This window comes from Rousettus aegyptiacus, unplaced genomic scaffold, assembly GCF_014176215.1.
Source record: "Rousettus aegyptiacus isolate mRouAeg1 unplaced genomic scaffold, mRouAeg1.p scaffold_m13_p_8, whole genome shotgun sequence".
Taxonomy (NCBI): Eukaryota; Metazoa; Chordata; class Mammalia; order Chiroptera; family Pteropodidae; genus Rousettus; species Rousettus aegyptiacus.
This window is the reverse complement of record NW_023416311.1, coordinates 8,094,152-8,115,485: the sequence shown is the minus strand read 5'-3', so window position 1 is coordinate 8,115,485 and position 21,334 is coordinate 8,094,152. Positions and strand designations below refer to the sequence as shown.

Genomic DNA, 21,334 nt, shown 5'->3' with positions numbered 1-21,334 from the left:
CAAGTCAGAGACCTAGTTAGTGCTGCCAAAGGGACTAGGCCCAGGTGCCCTGCCTACCAGCCCGCCCAGGCGAAACGGGAGACAAGCCCATGAGGGACATGGAAATCCACCCTTTATCTACAGAAAGGTAAGGCAGCATTTACTCTAATGTCCATCTGAGAACCACAAGTGGAAGAACTAGATATTAACATTGCTGCTTAGGGAACCTGCTCGTAGTCAACACATCGACAGTATTTCTAACAGGATTGAAAAAGCTATAAATGATATTCTAGTCAAAGACATTCATATCCAATCTATATAAATTCATAGTGCAAAAATTCAACCCAGTCACAATTACTAAATCCTCAATTAGTCAGGTTCGGATTCATATGATTTTTATCTCTATCAGGTACTTGCGGTCTCTAAGTATTATTTTTACTTGTTGTTAGTTCCCTGGTGGTCTAGGGGCTAGGACTCAGCAAGTTCACTTGCACCCAAGTGAAAAAGCTATAAATGATATTCTAGTGAAAGAATACACTTTCACTTTTACACTTGCTCCAATAAATTATTTTGTGGAACTATTTTTATAACTTATTGAGATTATTTTAAGCTTTATACTAGCCTCTCACTAAAAAACTGTCCTGAATACATATTGAAGATTATAAAAATAATTTATTGGGGGTTGAAGGTGGCCCTGGGAAAGCAGTAGAGAACCATGTTAGGAAACTTACTATTAAGATTCAATAGGTATGCACTTAAAAAAATAGAAAGGAACGTATTTCTAGTTTTGTTTTTTCTTTAAAGGCCAAAATAAAATTGACAAGAAAAAACAGATCTCTCACCAGTAAGATACCATACAATGTTGAATAAAATTTTTAGGAATTCACAGATCTATATAAATTGTAAGTTAATTTTTATATACTCTAAGTTAATTGTGAGAAAAACTGAAAGTTAGTTGAAAATTCCTAAATCAAAAAGACAAGGTTTTGCAAGGATTCTATTCCCTTAAAACGCGCTTGGCCAAACCATCCCTACAATCAAGTATCTCAAAAAGAATTTGATTGGGGTTTACCTATAACATGATCTTTTAATTGTTGCAAATCAGGAGGTATAAACAACCCTTCTAATACAAACAATTCAATACAACCCAGTGAAGCCTTTGGAATGGGAGGAGATATGAAAGACAGGTACCTCGTAGTTTGAGAGAAAATCTAGTAACTCTGATTGAGATGGGATGTACAGAAGTGGTTTCATCACCCGGCGGACAAACTTCTCAATGTAAACAGCACTCATGGGGCCTTTGTATTCGATTGGTCCAAAACTAGTACCAAAAAATAAAAATAAAAAATAAAAATAATTCACCATGCATTAAACCTGTAACGTATAACTGAAATATTCAACACCACAAAATTAAAATGTTCTGCTTTACGATCCTGACTGGTGCATAGGTAAGCAGCCTTGTCTCAAGAGGTGACCCAAGGGCCAATTAAGAAGCATTTTATGTAAGGAGGGGGTATGAGCAGCCATCAAAGCAGTCTCTGAAAAAAGAATTAATTCCTATAACATTTCCTTAAAAAACAAAAATAGAAAGGTAACCTTGGAAACTAAACAAATGCTAAAGGATTCCAGGATCTGAACTACATGATTCAATGTCGGGGGCAGACATTCCTTTTCATATCACTCCGATATAAGGGATAAAGTGAGCAGCTGGCCTTTGGTCTACTAAAACGGAGTTATTATGTATTCTCATATGTACACAATGGGTCACTAAGTGAACCTTAAACCTATTTAGAGCTTTATTGCAACAACAACAACAAATTATGTGATAGTACCAAGTCAGGGATCTGTGTAAATGATTTCCTTATTTTCCATTCCAGATGTACTTGGGAATGCACAGGAATTTGATTTAGGATTGCTAAGCAATACTACCAACATTTGTTATCTTCCTAAACTACTCAGAATCCTCACATGGCTTTCTTCAATCCTGCACACTACAGACACTGCTCAAATATAATAGGATGGTATGTGGTGGGGGAGGAAATAAGATGAAATTCGGTAACGCCATAACCATTCTTCTCTCTAAAAAGAAATTGATATTAAGCTTACTGTTAATAGCAACAACAGAGAGAGCACAGTAAAGAATTGTTCAGCTGCTATGGTCACAATATTATAATATATGATTATGGAAATTAACACATACACATAATGTGATCAGATAAACACAATTCTTCAGTGTGCACTGCAGAATATGATGCCAGACAAAGAAAGCATGAAAAAAGTAAAAATAGCATTCTACATACACAGCTGGGAGACAGAATTAACAATTTTATAATTCAAGACTTACTACAACTACTTGGTTACTAATTCGAGTTTAAAAATTACCACCACCACCACCATCAATTTTTAATTTAAAGGAAGAAATCAAAATAAAATCATCTAATAATTTTATTTAGCGAAAAGGAGCTATCAATCTGGAAATCTCATCTACTCAAGCAAACAGGCTCTGCTGAGTTTTCCTGGCATGATGTTACGAGGGTCCCAGTGACTTGTAATGAGAAGATCCCAGACTGCAGGAAAGGGAACATGTTTTTCAATACATTACAGCCATGGCCTTAGGACGAGCTGACCTAGGGCTGCTGAGCCTGGCACAGCGTTTTGAGAACTACTCCCTGCTTTGGAGCCTTTTATAAACTGTTTCTAACTGGTATCAATATAAGCTAAAAATGGAATCTACTTTCATAAAACAGAAAAGCCGATTAATTTCTTTAAGCAGCTACAGCAATACACAAATACAAACAACAGCAATGCACACAACAGCAGTGCCTGCCCAGTGATGAGACTCGAGGGCCACATTTACGAGCACATTAACCAAAAGAATCTCAAGACTACCAAATGCTCACGAGACAGTTTAGTTGAAGGAACACACTCATTCATAGAGGGCTTAAACATTTTTAAACAGAATATTAAAAGACTATCTTTAGAATATTTCTGTGCCTTACCACTTACGTTTTTGGTACACTGGGAATGACACATGTTAAAATGAGTGTTAACAGGTCGGAACAGACTAAAAAAAGTAAAATTTTAACAGGCAAAGATGAGGGGCAAGTACTTCAAGATGAGAACCAACCTCAGACTTCTCAACTGTAAACTGAGAGCAATGGACTAGAGCTTTCTAAAGGTCCTTTCGTGTCCTTTCAATCTTTCTATAAAACTAAGAAAATGGACAATGTAAGACAATATCACACACCCACATATCTCAATGTGACATTCTATACTCGATTCAAGGGAATCATTCTGATTTCAATGTCACATCAAGTTAAGCCCACCTCTGGGCAGCTGGCTTAGTTACACATAATTGTAAATCATATATGCCCCGCTGGGCATCTGTGCCCTATTTTCTATTTCCAAAAAAAAGAAATGCAGGGAAATTCACAGGGCAAGCTCATCATATCGTCATAGAGCACAGAGTTTTAGAACCTTCAAGTATAATACTTTACACTTATCATAAAAACAAAAGAAATAACCATGAGAAAGTAACTCTGAGAAAGTATTCATATATACAGAGGAACATTTGAGGGTGGAGATGGGGTAGAAAAGTGTGCTTTGTCCCTGAATACTATTTAATAGCTCCTGAGAAGCAACACTGTACCACACAACAATTTATGTTAGAGATATGGAAGTGTGATGGAATGTAACAAATAATCCACAAGTGACAGTTTGTTGATGTTTGTTATAAATCTCCATTACGGCCTAGGAAGTTTAGAGGGAGAGAAAAAACAAAGCCTACAAAAGTAAAGCTCTAACGAATCACATCTTCTTTATCCATTTTACCTTCATTAACAAGCTTCGAGCTAATTATTACATTGAACCAAGTCCCAAATCCCATCTCCTATCTCCAAAATTCTTCAGGTCAAATTTTAGACATTTCTTACTAGTAAGCATGGTTAGAGCAGTACTCCAAAATTAAACACCAAATTTCAGCAACAAAATGAACAAAGTGGTACCTTATGTGGGATAAAGACTATAGGCAGCCTCTTGTGACTTCAGGCAAGATGAATACATTTGGGGACAATATATGAGTCTTTCAGGCTTTCAGAGCTATTTAGATTTCAGAATTATAGATACAGGATAGTGGATTTGTAGTAATTTTCTCCCCAATCAAAAAAATGTGAAGATACCCTCTTGATTATGTTATCCTGCTAGGTAACAGGATAAAGACTTTTGTAATTTTAATACCATAAAACACTTTCGGAATATCTGAGATTAACAACCATACATGATACCATTTTTTATTTTATTTTTTTAAAGGGGGGATACAAATCAAAACACACAGGGATTACGTATGGCTGACAAAATTATCCAAATCTTTATATTTCTTTATTTTTGCTCATCTGTAGTTTCTAAATTTTCTACAATGAATATTTAATACTTTCAAACAGAAAAAAAATTCACTTCAAAATGTATAAACTTAGTTGGAATTAGAAATACTACTTAAAAGTTCTTACCTTCGATGATACAGATATATGACAGGAAAATAAAAGAAATGCTTCTGTTTTCTGCATTTCCCCTGGTTCCACCAACAGTTAATTGCCACAAACAACACCTGCAGAGCCAAAAAAGGTTTCAAATGACTATGAATAACAACTGAAAACTACCAAGATCTAAAAGATAACATTATAGATATGGAGCTATTCCTCTCTGAAACAGAAAGTATAAAAAAACTGTTTCGAGAATTCAAAAAAGGTCATCATTGACTGCTATATTAAAAAAGAAAGACTCTTTGTCTATAGTGTCTAGCTAGGGCTGCGAATATTTTGGAGTCTGGCCCAAGAGGAAAATAATTTGCTTTAAATCCTAAAGTGAATGAGCACCAAAGAGCTTTTTCTAAGAATGTCTACACTAAAATTTAGTAAAAGGATGTCTTTTGATAGTCAAACTGAGCATCTGAGAATGAAAACATGTTACCTACGAAAAAAACCATGAATTTCAAAGGACCATTTTTAATGACTAGATTAAAAACTAATAAGATAACTAATACAATGATTAAAGCTATTCTCTACAATGTAGTGTTGAATAGCAAAAATATGGATTAAGTAAATATTTACAGGTGGACGCTGAAGTATTTAAGTGGAAGTGTCTCTATGTCTGCAATTTACTTTGTATCAAAAAATAGTAGATAGATTGGAGCAATTTCTTAACTTCGGCAGCATTAACATTTAGGGCTTGAACTGTTATGGGTTCATTTGGGTTGCTTGTTTTTTTTTGTTGTTGTTGTTATGTTTGTTTTGTTGTAGGGGAGCCGTCCTACACAATGGATGTAGGATGTTTAGCAGTATCTCTGGCCTCTCTACCGACTGGATGCCACGAGCGTCCCCCTCTCAAATACTGACGATCGAAAAAAAAGTCTCTAGACATTGCCAAAGGTACCCTTGGGGACAAAACTCTCTAGTTGAGAACCACTGATTAGACGGGTAAGATAAATACATGATAAAACAATAAAAAGCTAACAGTAGAATTTAAGTGGTTGAATATATGTAAAATTGCTTCATCTTTGCTATATGTTTAAAAATTTTTATAACAAAGTATTGAAAAATATGACGACTACAAATGAAAAGTCACTTTCAGGTGCCTTATACTTACTAGATAGCACTATTGCTCAAACTTAGTGGAAACTCTTTACAGCTCCTTTTAGAGTCTATGAGAAAGAAAAGCAACAATATCTTTACCTAAAGTTGATACCTCATTTTTTTACTCAAAAATAGGACACAATCTACCATGTTTGCTAATTTTAATAAGCAATGTGGCTCAAAAGATTTTTGCCTGTTTCCAAAAATACACCTATTCCTTTGCCCTACAGAGAACACAAACAATAAGTTCTCAATTTGAAAGGAGCTGGGGAATATTTTTGAAAAAAAGCAGTGCCCGTCAGTTGTTTATGGCACTATGACCTCCACCACTTACGTCATCTTTTAACAAACCACCGTGCCCTCTGAGTCTGATGTCCTGCTTCAGAAACAGGGACACCAGCATCTGCTTGGAGAGCTATCTTGAGGGCACAGCACAGGGCCAGGCTTGCCCAAATACTATACTATGTAATCACTCTGGAGAACATATTGCTTAAGTTGACAATGAGATAACGAGGAACTGACAGCTAAAATAGAATGGATTCTCCCCTTGTTCCCCATATGTTCTCTAAATTCAGAATGAGTGACAAGGTGATGATTTCCTTTATGCTAACATACCACTTGCCTCCAGTAGACTCCCATTTCCTCCCTAGATGTGTATGCCAATTTGGTTAGTATTTGCCACTTAAAACTGAGGTGGGGGGTGGTAAAGGAGAACAGATCAAACCCATCGGCCCACGGTTAGAACACAAAATCACAACACTCCCCTCCAAAAAAATAATCGGTTTTATATGGAATGAAGACATATTTAAACAGTACTTGGTACCACATTCGGGGATCTGTAATGATTAAAATTGCTTTACTAGGCTGAGTAGGAAGCCTAGTCATCATTCAGAACATTGTTTCTAAGAAAAGCCCACTGAGAGTCCCAAATGAACTTCTGAAACTCAGCTGCCTGCAGAAGTAACCTCAGATCAGTGGTTCCCAGCAGCAGCCTCTCAGGCAACTGTGGGATGTTTTCCTGCAGGAAGCAATGACTGGGGGGAGGCTACAGGGCATGTGGTAGGCAAGGGATCTGGTACATACTCTGCCTCGCTCAAAACTGCTCTGCACAGGGAAGAGTCATCCAATCATCCTGGAACAGATCTAAATGCTCTGCCCAACTCTGATGTTAGGGGAAACCCATTTGTTATTACTCAAGCCCAGAACTTAACTCCACTTTGTATGTGAATCCAAAGCATGTTTTTTGTGTTCACTGAATTTCTCAGACGGCAACATGTGTCAATTGCGGGCAGAAAGTGCTTTGTTTGGTTCAGAACCTTACCAAAAGCTGTTCACTGTTTGGAAAAATCAAATCACTGAGAGCAATGCCCCCGTGCTATCTGAGTCCAATACATCACATCTCTATCAGTCCGCATTTATAATGGTCCCATACACAGTAGCTCTACATAAAGGTCAAGGACCTATTTTGCCCAAGCATTTACAGACTGAAACACATGATTGAATTACACACTACTTTTCCTCCCCCTCCCCACATTTATGTTACAATTAGTACATTAGATTAAGTATTTTGAAATTATATCTGTAGTGAAGTTTTCTCATCTATGAATTTCTTTTCAGGAGAGAAAATGGAATAAATATAAAATAAATGTTCTATAAAGAGCAACTAGGATCCAGTGGGTTGAAAATCACTGCCATACAGATGGCTCATTTGCCTATATATCCTTCTTATCCAGCACAAAGGCTGCATTCATTAAATATTTGTTGAATATAGTTCTGGTCCAAGTACAGGTATTTAAAAGGTTGATGTGCTATACTGCAGTCATTAGGTATTAAACGTCTCCTAAATAAAATACCTATATCAAATATTAAATATCAAAGGGAGATTCAACCAGGACTTTCGGTCCCCCACCTACTTCAGCAATGAAACCAAACAGCATGGCCCCTGGGATGAGCACTGGCCTATGTCATGAGATGCAGAATCTAATCCCACTCCTGTACTAACCAACTACGACCATCACAATATGAAATCCTGGTTCTTTAAAGAAGGCTTTACGATTTACAAAATGCTCCTGGCCTTCATCGTGGCAAAATCAGCCAGCTGGGTAAGGTGTCTCTATGGGGACAACCAGCCCTACAACACGACTGACAGTCATTGGATTCTCAGGCCAAATGTCAGCATTACCTGGTCTGAAAGCTGACTCGCTGCTTGCTCAATTTCTGCCCTCGCAGCGATGGACTGTCCACACCACGGGGCGTAGAAGAAGAGCAGCACCACCTCCGAATCCCGGCGAACGTGCTCTGCGTAGTCCAGCTGACCCTGGAAGAGGTCAAGAACCGGAGACCTCGAGGAGAAAAAGCTGACAGGTGGCTTTGCTGGTAATATCACATCTTTTGCTCGACTAAAAAAGAGCAAACAAACAAGATTGCTGAGTTTTCTTCTTCTAACAATACCTTCACATGGAAGGAGAATGAAGCTTGAAAGTCTTTTTTTGAATAAGGAAATGCAGTCCCCAAAACACTGTCCTGGAGTAAAAAAGTAATATTCTGTGCTAAGGGAACACATGGCTGAGAATGAAAGACATGAATAATATGTCGGAAACTGTTCTAATACTGTCACCCCAAGAGCAGGGAGCAGTAAGTCTTTGAATAATCCATATTCTTGCCTCCACACTCAAAAGACTTATCCTCAGCTCTCAGCAGCCTTGTTCTCCACACACAGAAGCCACTGATCACCAGAGCGTCAAGAGCCACCCGCAAGCTCATTAGAATTAAGAGCAGGGAGCACATGTGGCTACCACTAATAAGATTTCTATGGGAAAGGCTTATAATCAACTCAACTTTGAAAAAACTTTTAAGTGTATGAGCTGGAGCTGGCCTGTGCTTATCCAGGGCATTCAGGCAAATGTAATAATTAAATACCACAGAGTTCACCAGGTATATATCATAATCCAAAGGTTAATGTAGATGGTGACAGAGCAACAGCCCATTTAAACTAGAAAACAGGCTTCCTGAGTATCTGAGGTTCCCAGAAGGGAGAGGTCAGAAGAAAGAAGACTGAACAAATGGTCTGAAGTCACAGAGCTGCCACAACTTCCCCTAACAAAGACACAAAGGTCTTGGCTGAAGCTGCATCCCACTGTGTTAAAGGAGCCTAAAAACACCTTGAGCTGTCCACATATCTGCACTAACATGGCATAAAACTATCATAGCAGTTTAGCTAAGAAGTCAACAGAGGAAATAAAAATTGAACTCTAAAAAATATTCTATTAACCCAAAAGAAGGCAGAGAAGGACCAAGAAAGAGACAAAATCAGAAGGTACAAATGGGAAACGCATAGCCAGAAGGTAAACTTAAACCCGACCATATCAATAATTACATTAAATATAAAAGGACCAAACCACCCAATTAAAAAGACTGCCAGACTGGATAATGAAGCAAGACCCAACCATATACTATGTGAAAGAGGCACATTTTAAACAAAGACATAGACAGGATGAACGCATATGGATGAGGAAAGATAAACCATCTAAACAGTAAGCATAAGCAAGCTGAAGTAACTCATTAAGTGAGAAGATAAACTACAGTATACTCTTACAATTAAATGTTACTCGGCAATAAAAATAAGAACTGATGCATACTATAACTGGATGAGGCTCAAAATAATTACACTTAATGAAAGAAGTCAGACACTAAGCAATACATTTTTATGAAATCCCAAAACAGGCGAAACTAATCTATAATGAAATAAATCACATGAGTGGTTGCCTAAAGTGGGGAGTAGGGCAGAGACTAACTGCAGAAGGGTGCCAAGAAAATTTTCTGGGGAGAAGAAATGTTCTATATCTTGATTGAGAGGATGGAGGTGGTTACATAAAACGTGTGAATTTTACTAAATGTGAATTATACCATACGATTAAGTTTACGAAAAAAAAGCCTGGCCAATGCGTCACCTCCTCAGTCAGGCTTGCTCTGATGACTCCACCGGAAGCAGGTAGCCTTCATTTTTTTCTCTAAGCTCCTTCGTGGTTGCTTTCATAGTCCTCACCAAAATCTGCTGCTTATTTTACCTGTGTATTATCTATCTACTCTGCCAGATCATTAAATCCACAGGGGTAAGAACCCTATCTTTTGTCCTGTTACAACCTCATTGTTTAGAAGCTCCTGGTACTTTGAAGTTCAATAACTGACAAAATGAACAAACCTACCCTACTTACCTCACCTGAACATATGTGAAAGGAAATTAAATATAAATCTATAAGACATATTATTAAGAACAGTCTGGAAGTATCAAAGTGCCAGCAAACCTATTTGTTTTACGAGGGATGATTCTAAGGGCCACCTAATTGCGTTCTAACTCAATATCTCCCTATCTCTAGGTTCCATATCCACGTACTGAAAATACTCTAAAAAAAAAAAAAAAAAAAAAAAGAAAGAAAAAAATTTACACTGTCCCTGACATGTACTACATAGTAGTTAGGCCTATGATGGTTGCACCAGTACTGAACAGGTACAGACGTTTTTTTCTTGTCTTTATTCCCAAAACAATACAGTATAACAACATTTACAGAGCATTTACATTGTATTAAGCATAGTGAGTAACCTAGTGATGACTTAAAGTACAAGGAGGATGTGTGCAGGTTCTATGCAAATACTGTGCCATTCTGTATGAGGGACTTCAGCATCCGAAGTAGCTGAAGGGCGACCTGGAACCAATGCCCCCACAGATGCCGTGGAAAGCCTACGGCAGGAAGGAGGAACAGGAAAAGTGCTGCCAGCTCTAGATATGCAGCAGACAGCCTGATATTAAGAACCAAAATGACCTAGAGTCTTGGTCATTTAGTATGAGGGAGAGTTCCACATCCTCCCCTGCATCTAGGTGTTAGCTTCCTAAATTAAGAAGACAGTTTTCAATACATTACTTCCCTTTTTTAACCAAAAATTATTAACATCATAAAGTAGTGCTGTCGAACGGTGGAGCATCTATTTATTCACTCAAACTAACATTTTAATCCTCCAAACAGGGAGATTTGTCTATGTAAAATATCTTCACAACATGGAAAAGTCGAGTCACTTACGCAATACTTAAAAAAAACGTACCAGGTACCAAGGTGACAGCAGTGAGCATGATATGCTCTCAAAGGGCTTACTTTCTCAGGAGGGAAGACAGGCAACCAAACATGTAAACAACAAACAACAACACACAAAATGATCACTGCGCTGTGGGAAACTTAACAAGATGATGTGACAGGGAACCTGGAAGCTCCTCTGATGGGCTGGTGGTCAGAGTGGTCCCTTTTAAATGGAGACCTGAATGACAAGAAGACAGCCATGCAAAGAGGGGAGGAGGACCCTGTGCTAAGAGTGACACAATTTCAAGAACTCCAAAATTCTGCCCTTTGGAGATATTATTTTTCTACCATTCCAACTGCATATTAAGTGTCAAATAATGCAATCTGGAAATGTAGGTCTGTGACAGCCAAAGGATAATCGTCAACTTAGTACTGCTGCTTTACATGTTCGGAGCAGTCCCCTAAACGAGTCGGATAAAATGTGTGGCCCACCAAAAAGCAAAAAGAGAAGACAGACAAATGCCTCTGCTCCGTTCAATTTCCGCTTAACTCTTCAATGTGCTAAACGTTTTTGAGAAACTATCCCTAGATCAAAGATATCCTAGCAGCTTTCAGGTACCAAAAAAAAAAAAAAAAAAAAAAAAAAAACCCTCGAAAATTGGCTGCAAACAAGAAAGACCTGTTGCAACTCCCAATTTTTGTATGAGATTTATACCCTACACCTCCTTCCCAAAAGGATCTGAAGCAGCTGTGAAATTATGAAATACAATAAAGTAAAAGGAATATATATACACATGCATTAGATACACACACAATTTTTCCCTCCAAATCAAGATCAAAGGAAAATGAGCAGGGTAAAGTCATAGAGAGTCAATGCACAGAAAAACAGGTAGCATAGAGAGTTAAAAGCCCAGAAATGCACAGTTATTAGTTATGTTTCAACCCCAAATCAACCTTTTTTATGCTATCTGGTTTGAACTCAACTAAGGAGCAGACACTGAAGAGGACTGTCATTCAAGCCTGGAGCTATTAACGCAAATTAAATTAACAAAAAAAAAATCCTACTCTCCCTTAAGCCTCTGTCCTCATTAATGCAAAGATCTTAAGTGAAATAGGAAAAATGGGCCAGAAACGTTCAAGTCAGGTGCGCAGCGATAAAATACTATCATGACACCATTCAATCAAACAGGACTTAAAAAAATCAATCTGACTCTATTAAAAGACTGTCAAATTTGTCAGTGGCACACAAAGGAGTTGGATAGGCACTCTGGCTCATTCTCCTCAGCTGCAGCAGGTGCTCTCCTTACTGGATTTACGCTCCTCCTTTCTGAAATCTCAAAGGACTTTCGTATCTATTGTCATGTTCTCTCAGAACAAACTCGGACGGTTATTTCCACTGATAGGCTAAAGTCAGTAAGCTCCCCACCCTTATACAGCGAAACACTTCTCCTTCCTAATTTGAACCCAAATGCCACCTTGAAGGTACTCTATCTTGTAAAATATTTTGTGTATTTTCCTTGATAAAGATGATAAACAGCAAGGTTAAAATTCTAGTACCTGACAAGGATTCACACTGGAGCTCGACTCTTAATACGTGTGTATGATTTGGGACAAGTTTTGTAATATGACCAAGCTCACCTCCTCTATCCATAAATTATATCCAGATTTTACTGGAGCCTGAGATTTAAATGATCCATACGAGGCTCTCAGATTCGGTGTTAAATGAATAAATGCAGTGATGTAAGCTGTTGTTCTCAAGCAGGCAATTTTGCAGGGACATTTAGCAGTATCTGAAGACATTTTTGGTTGTCCCATCTGAGAGTCTCAAGCAGGCAATTCTGCAGGGACATTTAGCAGTATCTGGAGACATTTTTGGTTGTCCCATCTGAGAGGTGTATGCTACTGGTATCTAATAGGTACAAGCCAGGCAGGGATGCTGCTAAACATCCTACAATGAACGGGACAGTCCTCCACAAGAATTATCTGGCCCCAAATATCAACAGTGCCAAGAATGAGAAACCCAGCTGGTAGTACAGCACCTGGCACATGGCAAATGTTCAACGAAATAGTTATTTTAATTTGTTTTCTTTCAACTAAAATCCCCAATTTTTTGACCCCTCTTTGACAATATGGGCCACCCACTGTCCTTAACATACTCAATAAAAACGTTTCAAGTTGAAATCTTCCTCATGGCTAGTACACCAGTCAGCAGCAACATAGACTTATAAACTGGAGTCCCAGGATTTGGGAGGCCAGAAGTACTCCTAAAATTTAAAGTAAATTTTGTAATTTTTCCTGCTCATCATGCACCAGCCTACTCAGGCCTTCCTGGTTCCGAGAAAATACCAGGCTTGTCCAGCCCAGGGGCCTTTGCATTTGCTGTTCCCTCGACCTTGGACACTCTTCCCCTAGATTTTCCCAGTGCTGGCCCTTTTCCCTTCTTGTGTAAGCTGCTTTTGTGGCTTCCTTAGGAAAGCCTTTCTGCCCCACCCTCATTGCTTCTATTTCCTGTACAGTATATAGTTTGTTTACTGCCTGTCCCACCCACCGGAATGGACAGCAGACACGTTTATCTTCACCGCTCACCTGGATGACAAGGTGAGGATAAATAATCGTTAGATCAATGAGTGCATGAATCTTCAAAGGGATCTGGGACTCTAATGGTTGTGAATCACTACACTCGAGGCATAAGGGAAACAAACTGGGTGATAAATTAGGGTACTACAGCCTGGGCAGAGGCGACAGGTGCGACCCCAAGAAATTCCGACTGAGCAACGCAGAACCTGGTCCACCTCCCGCGGTAATAAATGGAATGAAGGGGCTCCGAGCTGCACGGGAAAATCTTGCCACATGACCGGCTGGCCGGCCGGGGAGAGGGAACCGCGGCTGGCACTGCCACAGGCTGGGGGAGGGTCAAGTCCCTAGCTCCCAGCAGTCAAGCTCTACTTTCCCCAGCGGAAGCCGCTACAACCCCTGACCCGGCCACGCGCTGCCGGCAAGGCCGGCGGAGGGCGGGGGGGCGCCGGGTCGGGGATTAGGGGTGCGGGCCGCCTCACCTGCAAGTAAACTTGAGAGCAAGGAGCAGCGCGCATCCGAGCGCCACGGCCCCGCAGAGCAGCTCGGGCCGCCGGCGTGCCATGAGGGAGGCGCCGCGCAATCCGCGACGGAGTCGGCCCGCCGAGGACGCTCCAGTCGGGACCGGGCTGAGGGAGCCGGAGCCCGCGGGGCCGCCGCCGCCGCCACCCTCGTCCTCGGCGTCGTCGCTGCTGCTGCTGCTGCTGCCGCCGCTGCCGCGGCCTCCGCATTCCGACATTACATGCTCCCCGTCGCCAGCTTTATACCTGTGCCGCCACTGCCGAGGGCCGGAGGGCCCGGCTCGGCCTGTCGCTCCCCAATCCCGCAGCTCGTAGCGCCCGCTAACCGGGACGCCCCACGTCAGCCCTGTCGCCGCCGCGGCTCCGCCCCCAAGCAGGCGGCCCCGCCCCCAGCCACGGAGTCTGCGCGGCGCCCCCGCCTCCGGAAGGCCACGCCCCCTCGGCCACGGAGCTTGCGCGGTTTACCTCTCCGCCCGCACCTCGGGGGACGGGCCCTGCCCTGGGGCTACGGAGTCTGCGCAGGCGCCGGGACGAGCGTGTGACCACGCCCACTCCGGGATCCGCCTGACGCGGAAAGGCGGACCCTGGGTAAGGCGGGGAGTCCCAGCCTAGCCCACTGGGTTTTAGGAGCCGTGTAGATGACAGAACACGTGCCCACTAGTCTTACTACAGGCCGTGGAGGACATAGATGTCGTTTATTATCCCCGCTTAACGGAGGGAAAACGGATGCAAAGGCAAGAAGTGTCCAAGGATCTAGGAATGAGACGGAAACCATCACTCGACCTCGGTTTGCACGTCTCTGTGTCTCTCTCACAGGGTGGTTTTGAAGATTAGATGAGGTAATCGATGGAAAGTGCCGGGCCCATAGCGAGTGCTCAGTAAAAGCTTAGTTACTGTTGCCTCTCAGTGTCAGCAATCTGCATCAATTAAGTGCTGTGTGACTAAGGACCTTCTCCCTACACTTGAGCCCAGGGAGGAGAGTCTATGCTGCCTGTACTAGTTTTACCGACGCGGATACTGAGGCTTAGACAAGTCACTTGACCGAGGGAGGCCACAAAGCTAGGAGGTGAGAACTTGAGACAGGCAGGCCATCCTGGCTAAGAAGCCACTCCAGTGACTCATTGCTGACTGTAAATCTTCCCTAACTCTAAACGTTAGGTCCTTTCTAAGTTTTGTGATTAAAAAGGACAAGTCAGTGAGGGATGAAATAGGATTTGAGAATGCCAGGAATCATTTCCGTGGGAGAGAGGGACAAGTTCCCTGGGGCTGAGTGAATGTCCACAATTACACAGCTGCTGGGGCCAGCAGATAAGACTTGACTTCACTGGAGCAAATAAAACAAACCAGCAAATAAAACTCTGAGCAAACTAAGGCATTTTGAGGCTAAGCTAAGCAGAAAAAAAAAAAAAAAAAGGCATGACCAAGACCAGAAGCTAAGGTGAAGGTCCTACCTCTGTCACAGATCAGCTTGGCAGCTCTGGTACAAGGTTTCCAGGAAGATAAAATACAGCTGCCAATGGCTACCTTGTTAGATGGACCAGAGCATTCAGTGGGTCAACCTACACCTGTCATTTTGCTATTCGTCTTCTATATCTTATGTCTTTTTTGTTCCTTTTTAAAGTAGATTCTTTCTAGTATACTATTAATTCCTTTAATGATTTTAAACTTTTTATTATATTCTTAGTGGTTGCTCTAGGGATTACAATACATTTTTTTCAGAATTTCTACTTCAGATTTATACTAACTTAATTCCAATTAAGATATAGAAACTGCTCCAACATAGTTCTGTTCTCACTTCTTTTTTGTGCTATTATTACTTTTTTATGTTATATTACAAACCCAATAATACAGTGTTGTTTTATATAATCTGGTTTAAAGAAGCTAAGAAAAAATATATTTCTAGTTTTTCTATTTATACTAAATTTATTTACCATTCTAGGTCTCTTGATTTCCTTGTGTAGATTTGAGTTACATGGTATATTACTAATGAAAACAAATATGGTCAAAAGTCACCAGTTCTCATTCACAGTAGTTTGCTAAGACAGACTCTGTACTTCCATAAGACACCTGTCATTTGTGCAGGCCTTTATAAAGTTCAAAGTACTTGTGCTGCCTGTGGATTATCTTGTGAGGCCCACGATACCTGTGGTAATGCAGGGTGGCGTCTTACAGGCCAAGAAACCATCTGGATGATTCCTTCCCTCTTTCTAGACATCTGGCTGCCACTCTGGCACCAGAACATTCTGAAACAATGATAAATTCATTTCAGACTACACCAGGCCGTCAGGGTCAGGCCGTACTATTCTTCAAGGCTAGGTCAGCCCTAACTTGTCCACATCAATCAGAATACAAGCTTTTGTGGCTACTTTTTTAATACCATGATGAAGTTGGTGGAGTTTGAGTAGGGGGCGAGAGGAAGATTATAATTATCCTTTCTTAGAACCAGAGAGAAATACTTTCATTCATTTGTAAAGCTTGCAAGCATTTACTTACCAATTGGGGTGTGCCAAACAAGGCAGGTGATCCAGAGGGAAACCCAAATCCTAAGCCTGGGCATTCTGGACAGTGGTGGCTGTGTTTCTTTGAGACTTTGTATCAAGACTACAGAATTAGCTTTCCAGAAATTGGCATTCATCCTTTGCAAATCCAAGAGGCCAACTAAAGAGTATTTGGAACTTGCCCTAACTGCTGGGGGAATGTGTTCTTCAGTTTCCCAATGGACGCAGGTCCCTGGAAATGAATGTCAAGCAAGAGCAGACAGCCCAGGGAAGGGCAAGGATGATGGAGAGAAGCAAGTACCTTCAGCACCAGCCTGCCTGCCCAGGGTGCCTTCCTCACAGGGAGGGAGGACTGGGGCGAGGAAGGAGTCCCTGAGAGCAGCAAGGACCCAAACACAACCTCTCAAAAGCCTCTCCAGGGATGACAGCGGCAGCTCATTGCAGCCAGCAAAACTTGCACATGAATATTCATATTCCCAAGAGCCAAAAAGTAGAAACAATCCAAATGCCCATCAACAGAGGAATGGATAAACAAAAGGTTGTATATGCGTTAACAGTATTATTTGGCAGTTAAAAGGAATGAGGTGCTCATACCTGCTAACATGGATGAACTTTGAAAATATTATACCGAAAGATGTCTGTCACGAAAGGCCACATAGAGTATGAGTCCACTGATACGAACTGTCCAGAACAGCAAATTCATACAGAAAGCAAATCAGTGGTCGCCCGTAGCTTGAGAGGCAGGGGAAGTAGGTAGACTGGTGTGTGTTTTTTCAAGGAATGAAAATATTCTAAAACTCACTGTAGTAATTGTAACAGGATATTTGAAGTAGACTAAAAATCACTGAATTGTACTTGAAAATGGTAGAGTTTTTGTTACGTGAACTTTTACCTCAATTTCTTAATGTTGGGGGAAAAAAATCCAAATTGTAGAGGTAAACGTGCTCAAGGAGACATGCCAATGATTACTGTTTCCCTACTATCACTACTGGAATTTTGCTCTTCATGCTCATCCCCCGGCCTCATCACACCAACTTTCTCCTACAAAGTTATCCATTCACTTCTAGGATGGGCGTGTGACTTCACCGTGGAATAATTAACATTGACTTCCTAGTGCTGAGACCAAGGCTGTGACAGCTGGGGTTCTTAGCTGCAAATCAGAGCAAGACACTGGCTGATTTGGGCAGAAATGCAATTCACTGAATGGATGGTTGAGAACGCAGAGAACCAATAGCAAAGATGAAAGCTGAGGAAAAGAAAATGCAGAGGAACGTGAAAAACAAAATCCTCATCTTGACCACTCACAGGACCTCTCCACCTCTAAGTTTTGAGCCGATTCCAAAGGTTAAGACAACCAACTTTTTAATCTGTAGACTGAAACACAGCACCAGAGACTTTTTTTTTTTTTTACACATTTCTTCTCCCTGGAAAGAGGACAAAAGGAGATTAGGAGAAAGTATGGAGAAGACAAAAATGAAATGAAGGTCATCAAACTAGAAAGACCTAGCAGAATAGTAACACTGCCAGTCTATTCTACAGCAAAGGTCCCCTAACTGATGATTTGGCAAGACGCACTTCTAATGCTGCTGCCAAATAAAACTGGTCCCACTGCCTTCCCACACCTGGAAGGAAACCAGTCTGTCCTATTATCTTCAAGGAGTAATGGGCTTCTTGTCACTCTGCAGCTCCTGGTTCTGCTGAACACTTTACCTCTCTCATCTCACTACTTGCAGCTCTGCCTTCCTCTCCACCCTGGCTGGACTCACGCGAAAAACAAAGACTCCTTTCTGTTTCCCCCAAAGGCTACTCTTTCAAGGTCATTTTCATTCCCTCATTGAGGAAGTGACTTTGCCTGAGGGTTTGCAGGGTTGGTACGTCAGCCTGGCAGATGCCCGTCTTCAAAGTCTGGCAGTAGTTCTCCCCAACCCCCAACAAGGACTCTGCACTGGCAATGCCCTCGCGAGCAGCTGCCTCCCCACATCCTGATGGCTCTTCTCCCTCGCTCGCTGTGTCCCAGCGAGTTAGAGTCTGAGGGAGGACCGCTTAGCCCTTTCTTTGTCTCTGCCAGCCCATGCCTTCAGTGGTCTGAGAACAACCAAACACCTCTATCGAGGGTATGGTGCTTGACACCTGTCTCTGCGGGATCCCACAGCCCACATCTTAGCTGACCATGTGTCTCCTTGCTAACTACTCATCTGAATGAAACATAGACGAGCACCTAGAAGAGTTACCGTGTCAGTCATCAAGAGAAGACTCGTGGCAACCTAAATGCAGAGGAGAGTGGCATAGTAAAAATTGCTTTCTTGTCCCTTTAATTTCCATCCTGCTTAAATGTTATTTTAAAAGTCAAACCTTGTGATTTTAGTACGCAGTTTCAACAATTCTTTGTGGGGAATGGACCACACCAAAAAGTGAAAGACATCTACATATAAAATCTTTATTACAGGCAATATTGGTCCATACACTACACGATACCAACAGTACAAGTTTAATCTTTCAAAATCATCATTTAAACAGCAAAAGACCAAGAAATAAAATTTGAATCAGCTGAGTATTTTTCAAAATATTCTCAATGCACATTATCCTCAGTTCCCTTATAATAGTGAAACATACAAATACAGAAAAATACCCCATTTAACGTATACTAGTGTTAAATGGTTATTTGGCTTAAAATCTGAGTTAAGAAAATCCTTTTTAGCAACCTACATACAGATAAGTAGCAAACTTTATTATATTAAACAAATTCGTTCCACTTAAAATGCGTAAAGAATTTCATCCATCATATGTTCTGATTCTAGTACAAGTGTTTAATCTCTCCCCATCATGGTTCTTATCTGAAGGACCGACTCAAGGAGTCGTCCTAGGAATAACTTTATCCTCTTCCCCAACACACTTCATCCAAAAGTCTGTTCAACAGATGGCAACCGGTAGCGGTCACTTAGCCATTGGATGCCAATGGTGCCGTGAGAGCATGGCCAGACCTGTTAAACAGCCCGTTTTCCTACCTACTGTGGGTTGCTGCTCAGGATGGAGGACAGACGCCAGTGCAAGCAGAAAATCTGCAGCTCCTCTGCTACGTGCCTTACCACACTTTCAATTTTTCTGGTCAATGCTCTGATTAGGTAACATACATAAAAGCCAGCGTATTAGTTTAAATCTTTAAACAAAAAACTATATTTTCCAAAGTCATTATCATTTGGGGCGATTAAGTGATCTTTTCTTGCTTTGTTGAGCTTCATCTTTAGGGCGTCTCTCCTTTCCTCCCATTCGTGAAGTTCGGCGTTTCCATGTGCAAATTTACAGCTGTTCCCTTCCGTGCAGGTACCGTTCATATACCTGTTAGGGCAAGTCAGCTTGGTAAGCGTGCACAAGTTTATAAAAATCTTAAAAATGTACACTTCACTAGCTTTCTGATTTTGACATCCAAAATAGAGACAACGGTACTTTAAGCTCTTTAAATGTATGTAATGCAAAACACTGTCTTATTGCTACAATTCGAACAGTTTCTTAAACAAAAGGTATCTTTAGGTAAATTGATTAAAATTACCTTTTCCTGATTTTATAATCTGGTAGAAAAAAAATGAACTTCTCAAAAAAAAAAAAAAAAGAAGAAGAAAAATACTGTTTGATGGGGAAAAAGACTACAATCCTTCCTGATGCGGTGGAAAGAAATCAGATGTGACATTAGGTAAAAGATGCCTTCAATAGTTCTAAGTATTACATGGATCTAAATTTGGAAATTAAATATAAAGAGATTTAACGAAATGAGGAACAACTCAAAATTATCTCGTTTTCCACCGAAAAATTTTCTAAGTGACCTTAAACACACGAGTGATACTAACATTTTCCTTTGACCTAAGTTCCAGATTTACACTTGAAATATTTCAAAGGCAGTTTCAAGACTGATGAAGGCTGTGGTGAAGGGTTACACAATCGTGGCTGGGAACGCAAAGACTGGGCAAACTTGGACGAACACACATCTCTGTTCGGTTATCTCGAGACATTTCATATCGGTAAATCTTTTCATGTAACCGTGGAAGAGGGAAGAAACGTTCAAAGAGCAACTAGAGCTTTGCGTCCAGATGTAAGCCTCCGATATTAGAAGACTTAGCACCCAGATGTTGTCTAGCGACACAATGACTGTCGAAGTTGTGCAAAACCAGCAGTCTTCGTGTGGGAAATCTACGTACCTATCACAAATACTAAAATACCCCGTTGGGAAGCGGTGCTGCCAGCAGTACTGGTCGTCTTCGGTGTGGAAAACCTTCTCTTTGTGCTTCTCTGAAGAGATGTGGCCTTGCCACTGCTTCTCGCTGTTACAGTTCTTCCCACACATCCAGCAGTGAAAGTCCACCTGAAGGGCACAGAAGACACATGTCCCGTCAGCAGGCATTGTCTGTCTGTCCCTCTGGCACGTTCAGGGCCCCGGGTGGACGGGAAACCACCCAAGACCCAGATTCTATTCTCGGGGAGCACGTCTAGTTGGGGAGCCAGGCAAGGACATAAAACTCAAAGTCAGGAAGAGAACTGAGGAGGTGCGCCAACTTCGGGAGGCATGCCAGAACACAGCCACGTGTCCCAGAAGCTTCCAGCAAGGAGGTGACAGGAGCCCGTATGCCAACAGGGGGCCGGGCTCAAACAAGGACTCTGGGAAGGAGTAACACGACGAGGAAAAGCAGGAAGAACGTGAAAGCCCAGAGCTCGCCAACTGGAGCAGGACGGACGGGCAGCAGCTCCGTCCACGCACATGAATTTTGCCTGTCTTAAAGGCCAGGACTTGTGCCAGAGAAGTACCCACGATGGGGAGACGCTGGCCCTGGGGCATAGGCCTACGGAAAAGGCACGCTGTTATGGTGGCATGTGGGTGCTACCGCAGATGCAAGCTTTGAGTGAGCAGTACTTCCCAAATGCCCTGTGTAAGAACCATTGAGACAATGGAAAACAACAGAGTCTGACTCAATTTGGCTGTGAAACAGATGAGAATCTACCTTATTAAACACCTCCAGTAGATCTCATGACCCAGCGAGTGTGGGCGACGCTGCTCTGGGAACCCGAGGAGGACTTAA

General features: G+C 41.5%; 2 protein-coding genes across 10 annotated transcripts in view; both read right to left on the bottom strand.

The window, feature by feature from the left end:
* TXNDC11 (thioredoxin domain containing 11) overlaps nt 1–14,120 on the bottom strand; it is a 54,822-nt gene extending 40,702 nt beyond the window's left edge. For 2 of the 4 annotated variants that reach the window (XM_016159642.2, XM_036225451.1), the window contains exons 1-4: nt 13,732–14,119; nt 7,789–8,005; nt 4,485–4,582; nt 1,171–1,300 (exon numbers count right to left, since the gene is read on the bottom strand). In XM_016159642.2, coding sequence (XP_016015128.1) covers nt 1,171–1,300; nt 4,485–4,582; nt 7,789–8,005; nt 13,732–13,988 — 702 coding nt within the window. In that variant the 5' untranslated portion in view covers nt 13,989–14,119. Of the gene's footprint in view, nt 1–1,170; nt 1,301–4,484; nt 4,583–7,788; nt 8,006–13,731 lie in introns of all 4 variants that reach the window. The other 2 variants (XM_036225450.1, XM_036225452.1) reach the window with 2 other exon arrangements.
* Nucleotides 14,121–18,680: 4,560 nt separating this feature from the next.
* ZC3H7A (zinc finger CCCH-type containing 7A) overlaps nt 18,681–21,334 on the bottom strand; it is a 31,398-nt gene continuing 28,744 nt past the window's right edge. For all 6 annotated transcript variants that reach the window (XR_004952505.1, XM_036225615.1, XM_036225616.1 and 3 more), the window contains 2 exons: nt 20,459–20,622; nt 18,681–19,604 (listed from right to left, as the gene is read on the bottom strand). Coding sequence is in view for 5 of the 6 variants with exons in the window: in XM_036225615.1 (XP_036081508.1) it covers nt 19,415–19,604; nt 20,459–20,622 (354 nt within the window). In the remaining variant the exon portion in view is untranslated. The remainder of the gene's footprint in view (nt 19,605–20,458; nt 20,623–21,334) is intronic.